At 45.3% G+C, this 6,518-nt stretch overlaps 1 protein-coding gene across 4 annotated transcripts in view; it reads right to left on the bottom strand.

Annotated features, from left to right (window-relative positions):
- The window catches only part of Katnal1 (katanin catalytic subunit A1 like 1), a 59,640-nt gene that overhangs the window by 20,502 nt on the left and 32,620 nt on the right, over positions 1-6,518 (bottom strand). For all 4 annotated transcript variants that reach the window (XM_026785048.1, XM_026785034.1, XM_026785042.1 and 1 more), the window contains exons 5-8: positions 3,711-3,838; positions 3,241-3,346; positions 2,095-2,253; positions 1,237-1,363 (exon numbers count right to left, since the gene is read on the bottom strand). In XM_026785048.1, coding sequence (XP_026640849.1) covers positions 1,237-1,363; positions 2,095-2,253; positions 3,241-3,346; positions 3,711-3,838 — 520 coding nt within the window. The remainder of the gene's footprint in view (positions 1-1,236; positions 1,364-2,094; positions 2,254-3,240; positions 3,347-3,710; positions 3,839-6,518) is intronic.

A 6,518-nucleotide genomic window follows, 5' to 3' on the forward strand; every position in this document is an offset into this window, starting at 1 on the left:
CTCTCTCTCTCTCTCTCTCTCTCTCTCTCTCTTCCCAGCACTATGTCTGTCAGGTTCCCCACCATGATGATACTGACTATCCCTGTGGCACTGTAATAGCCCACAGTCAGATGCTTTCTTTTGTAAGTTGCCTTGATAGTGATGTCTCTTCGCAGCAACAGAACAGTGACTAAGCCACTGAGTCCATAGCTGGTAAATGATAAGAAACAACACTTGCTGGATATTTTAGACACATTTTTATCTTCTCCTGTGGATTGCTTAAATTGCCTGTTGTCTGCCACACAAATACCAGACTGAGCTGTTTCTAAAGAAGTGCTAGGCCCCTAACTCTTCTTCATGGCTTCCCAAATGCTTTTCCTCTTTGGGCAATTCTAGCCATGTGTCGAAGCCTCTCTGCCTCCATCTTTGCAGCTCTCCCACCTTGACCACTGTGACTCCACACCCAAAGTTCCCTTCTGCTGCAGAAGGACCACTGTGTGACTTTTGGTCAGCACTCTGCCTCTGGTGTAGCAGCTGATCTCAAAGGTTTTGGTCTCAAGACCTTTGATGCTCTTAGACATTCCTGGAACTCTAAAGAGCCATCATCGTGTGCAGTATGTCTATCAGCATTTTCCATTAGAAATCAAAACACAGAAAGGCTGGGATATTGGCTTAGTTGTGCTCATCTATCAGACACAAGGCTCCAAGTTCTGGTCTCAGCACCATAAGTAGATATATCAGTAGACAGAATGTTCAAAGTATTAATTCATTGTAAACATAAGACTCCATGACTCATCAAATTAAGATAAATGGTATGTTTAATGAAAAAATAAGCATAGTTTTCAAAACCTCCCAAGTCTTAGTTAGAAGACTTTTGTTTTGGTTCTTCTGGACAGGGTTTCTCTGTATAGCCCTGGCTGTCCTAGAATTTGCTTTACAGACCAGACTGGCAAACTCAGAGATCCGCCTGCCTCTGCCTCCTAAGTACTAAGTAGGGCCCTCCAGTGGTCTAAAGGCCCAGGGACTCCCAGTCACACCTTCAGAGCCTTGGCTCTACCAGCAAACTCCTTGGTGGCCAGAGCACTCCTTTGCTTCATAATCTAGAACCTGGTGCATGATTAATGAGTCCTTAAGAAGCACGAACAAGTGGGTGAAAAGCAAGTGATTAAAGATAAACCCCAGCTGCCTCCTGCTGGCTCACTGAGTCATCCATGGCTGAAGGGGGTGATGGTGGGGACAGTCTTTAATGTCAGTTACCGTCCATCTGGACGAGGAGCTCAGACTTGACTCTGCGACTCGCTTCATGCTCGTCAGACGTTCCTCTTCGACTGCAGATGGAATCTATTTCATCAATGAAGATCGTGGTGGGGGCGTAGAACCTAGCCTTGGTGGAAACATTTTAAAGTGATCATTCAGCAAGCTCATAAAGCACTCTGTATTTTTAAAGAAACTGTTGTATTCTAAGACAGTGGCAAATGAAAGCAACAATTTTTGTCCATCAAATTGTTCCCACAATCTTATTGCTGACAAACATTTCAGGAAAAGGCAGTCCAAAGATAAAACTCACATAGCTGGTGATGCTGGGTGAAAGATACATAGATAGTTATTGCTTTTTTCTACTTTTTATTTATTATTATTTTGAGACAGATTTCACTATGTAGCCCTGACTGGCCTGGAACTAGCAATATAGACCAGACTGGCCTCAAACTCAAGTGATCCACCTGTCTGCCTCCCAAGGCATACACTACCATACCTGACTATTCTTTCTAGTTTTATGATTAGAAACTTTCACGGGGGGGGGGGGTGGTCTTTATTGGAAGCAATTTTAAATAAATCAGTATCTAATGTCAGATCTGTCTCTAGCTAGGTTTCTTCAAGTCTTCTATCCCATCAGTACACTGGACATCCAAACTGCCAATCACCTTCCCTGGACAGGGTACCAAAGGACCTGTTTTCATCTCATAGAGAAAGCTATGTTGCAGACACACCAAGGATCCCAGCCAGTACAATGCCCACACTGCTCATTCAGATCACAAGGTGCAAAGACCTGGATATGAGAAATCATAGACCCAGACAGACAAACAGCATTTGGAAATCAAAACATGGTACATTTACCATCTCAAACAACAGACGGACCAACTTCTCTGATTCGCCTCTGTATTTAGATGTCAGGGTAGAGGAGGAGACGTTGAAAAAGGTTGTCCCACATTCAGTGGCAACTGCTTTGGCTAGCATAGTCTTCCCAGTCCCTGGAGGTCCAACCATCAGCACACCCTGAAAATCCAAAGGCTAAGTAAGCAACATACTAGATTTAAATGTTTCCCAATAACTAGCATCAACTGTCAATGCAGCTGTACACAAGGATACCCCTAAAATATAAACTCAGTTGTCATGGTGAGATCAGTGCACTTAGCAAGAGGAACAAGAAAATAATGAAAATGATTTCTCCAGGTGTTTCAGGTCAGCAGTGGCCAGAGATAAGCTCATAAAAGACAGGCTGAGCAGCTACGGTGCCTCACACCCATAATCCTGTCACATGGGCAGTGTGCACAGTTGGAGACTAGCTTGGACGACAGAGAAACACTGTCTGCTAAAACAAAAGGTAAGGAGCAAGGAGGAAGGAGAAGGAAGAAAGGGAGGAGAAAATGATCGCCCTGGCAGCAAAGAGCCTTCTCATACATTCAGAAAGAGCCTTTCTTGAACCCAATGGGAGCCATTCCTGTAATTCTGTGGAGTACTTAGAGTGACCCTTCTGGGTTGGGAAGATGGCTCAGTGGTAAAGAGAATGTGGTACTCTTGCAGAAGACCTGAGCTCAGTTCCCAGCATCCATAGAGGGCATCTCACAACCCCCTTTATCTCCAGCTCCAGGGGATCCAGTGCCTCTTCTGACCTCTAGAAGCACCTGCCCTCACATGCACATACCTGTACACACACACACACACACACACACACACACACACACACACACACACAGAGAGAGAGAGAGAGAGAGAGAGAGAATTTGCTTAACTTATTTACAGAAAGAGACATCCAAAAGTTCTTAAAATTAACCTCCAGCTCAGCACCTGAAGCACGACTTTGAAGGTGGCAGTGTGGCAGCTCTAAGCCCATCTCTCTTCCCATGTGGCTGCAGCGCATCTCAACACAAATTCACACCCAGGAGTGGAGGGGAATGTGAGCTGTCCAATGCACACTGATCCACAGCAGAGCTGCCCTTCGGTACGCAAGCATCCCCACTTCAAGTCTGTCAGACAACTCACCTTCCATGGCCTTCTAATCCCCTTGAAAAAGTCAGGCATCCACATAGGAAGGACAACAGCTTCCCGGAGCAATTTCTTAGCTTCCTCCAGATCTGCTATATCATCCCTTTGAGAGAAGAGAACAGTTGCATGATTACTCGAGGGACACCTCTGATTTATGGTCAAAGCTAAATTACTTCAAATTCATTTACTTACAAAATTATTTTTATATTAAAACTGTATTCTAATACTTACTATTAAAAATGACCAGTGAAAGCATACTGGGTTATTAATTTGAACATGCTATGCGGCTAGCAAACTTTGTCAGCATGTCAACAGTAAATTAACATGTAAAGTTTCCTTTGTTAGATTCTGACAGAGCTGTTATTGCAGACAAAGGCATTATCAGGAAATGGAGGCAGGGTGAGACAAATCATAGTAACCCGCCCTTATGATTTCTTTTCTTCTCTACTATAATTCAAGACTCTCACCAGTGAATGCTAGGGTTCCTAGACACAATGTCCCTCTCCAGGGCTTCCACCAGATCCTTATCGTATCCAGCGCCATCAAATTTGGGGATCTCACCATCACTCGCACTATCCTGCACGTTTTTCCTTCCCTGGGGGCATGAATAAAAAAGGTATGGTTAACAACAAAACAACTTTAATTGATATCATTAAGTTGTCAAAATAGAATTGTCTGTGTGTACACATGTGTATGTGTATATGCACATGTGCACGTGTGTCCATGTGTTTAGGTGTCTATATAAGCATAGAGCAGGAAGCAGGGATGAAATTCAGAACCTATACATGCTGGGCAAGCACCTTAGGACTGAGCTATCTTCCCAGTCCAGAGTAATCTCTTTTAAAACATTTTCTTATGAAGAGCAGGGTGGTGCACACTTATAATCCCAGCACTCAGGAAGCAGAGGCAGGCAGATCTCTGTGAGTTCAAGGCCAGCCTGGTCTACAGAGCGAGTTCCAGCAGAGCCAGGGCTATTATACAGAGAAACTCTGTCTTATACATACATACATACACACATACATACATATCTTACTATTTAAAGCCATATCTTCTGGTTGGTTAGATGCCATCCTACCCTAATTAGTTCACCAGAAGCAGATCAATTGGTCAACCTATGTGGCCACCCTCACATCTCCGTTCTTGAGGGACAGCTGCAGGGAAGACTCCGCTAACCCTTACTGGATCCGGTGGTCTGGAGAAGCCTACCTCTGACTTACTGGATACAAAGGATTTGCCCCTCTGCTAGAAAACAGATAACTGATTTGCAAGAAGACAATTAACTAGTGAGGTTGCCTTGTGATAGAATATCTCACACAGTGTCTCACTGGATGTACCAGCCCCACACCACAGACTGCTTTCCCTTGTTTATGGATAAGGAAAATGGGCCTCACAAAAGCCAAGTAGCTAAATGTTTCTCGGCAGTTTGGCTAGTTAAGTGTAAAGGTTAAGTCAGACTCAATTTACCAGCAAATGTGGGGAAAGGAAGCGCAGCTCAAGCCTTCCTGTCTCCCTACAACAATGCCTTTCCCTGGCTCTCCCATCTCACAGTTGACTGAGCTGCTTAACACTTCAGTGCTGATCCCCAAGCAGCCAGGACAGAGGGTCCAGGCGAGATGGACCTGGGGCTTTTGTGCTTCCAGAGCTTTCCCTGGCCACTGTAGGTCTCCACTCAGGACTCGATGGTCTCCTTCAGTACAGCGCTCTTGGCCCTGTCACAGAATTACTCACCAAGACACCCCACACTTACAACATCCGAACTCCCTCTCATCTCTCTGCTCTTCCTCCTGCTCAGTACCTATCAGACACACTGCCCAGAGGACCCATTTCAATCATAGTACTGAGACCTAAGGAAATGTTTGATCTATCTTAAATTCTTTTACTAATGTTGTAGCTTTAAAAAAAAGTAAGAATTCCAGGTTAGAGCTCTACTGGGCTCTGCCAGGATCCATTCGCTGCTGAGGAGGTGAAGGTGGAAATGCTCTCGTTTCTCAGACTTCAACCACAGGAACAGCTTTAACAAGTAGAGCCATTCCCCTTTCCGTCTGATCTAGAAATGAAAGGCGAGGGGTCATGGTGAGGAGACAACAGAACATGATGGACTTCTCAGATTCCACTGCAGAGAAAAACACAAAGGCACAGTCAGTACCCAAAGGGAACCAAATGGCTCCTTTGGCAGAGACTCTGGCCTTTCAGTCACTAGGTAAACAGCCAAACGGTGTTCTGGTGACCTGATCACAAAGATTTACTTACTTGGGCAGTCTAACAGCAAGGCTAGGATGAATCTTAATAATATCCCTGCAGTTCAAATGGCATGTGTTAAAACTGACTCTGAGAATGAGCAAACTTCTGGCATACCGACACAGCAAACAACCTCAATGAATTTCAAACAAGCTCTGTCTCAGATCACATTTTACGACACAGCTAGGCCACAGCTACAAGCCACATTCAAGCCAATCCCCAGGAACTCTGTGATCATTTCAGAGTATTCTAGAAACAAATCAGCAACAGGCATCAACAGAAACCAACCTAGCTGGCTCCCACCAAGCCTTCACAAGCCTTTGTATTTAAGACTTGCCAAATTAAAATTCAGTTCAAATTTTAACTTCACATGAGTGTCCACATGACAGGGAGACTTCACACACACACACACACACACACACACACACACACACACACGAGCAAGGGAATGTCCCATCACTGTCCCAAAGAAATAGGAATCACAGAATCCTAAGAAAGGAGCTCTGAGCAGTGTGGCTTCAGGGCAGGGATGAAGATGCACATGTTGCCACATGAGCCTCTAGTCCAGGGGAGGGGGATAAGTCATCAATGTGACTGAATGAAGAGGCTAGAGAAATGGCCATCAGTGAGTTTGGTTTTTATATTAAAAAAAAAAAAACGGGATAGCATAATATGGCCCGCATTTTAGATGACCCTACCTGCTACTGTGGGGAAGAAGGCTGGGGTAGAGGAAATGAGCCATGGAGATAAATGCCTTCCACTACAAGGAGGAAGCATGGGTGTGAGACACAGAAGGACCTGCCCAGCACATCCCCACAGAGATCGACTGCCCAGGGAGGACCACAGAGATCAACTCCTCCAGGGAGGACCACAGAGATCGACTGCCCGGGGAGGACCATAGAGATCGACTCCCCAGGGAGGACCACAGAGATCAACTGCCCGGGGAGGACCACAGAGATCGACTGCCCAGGGAGGACCACAGAGATAGACTCCCCAGGGAGGACCACAGAGATCGACTGCCCAGGGAGGACCACAGA

Source organism: Microtus ochrogaster, chromosome 2 (genome assembly GCF_000317375.1).
Source record: "Microtus ochrogaster isolate Prairie Vole_2 chromosome 2, MicOch1.0, whole genome shotgun sequence".
Lineage (NCBI taxonomy): Eukaryota > Metazoa > Chordata > Mammalia > Rodentia > Cricetidae > Microtus > Microtus ochrogaster.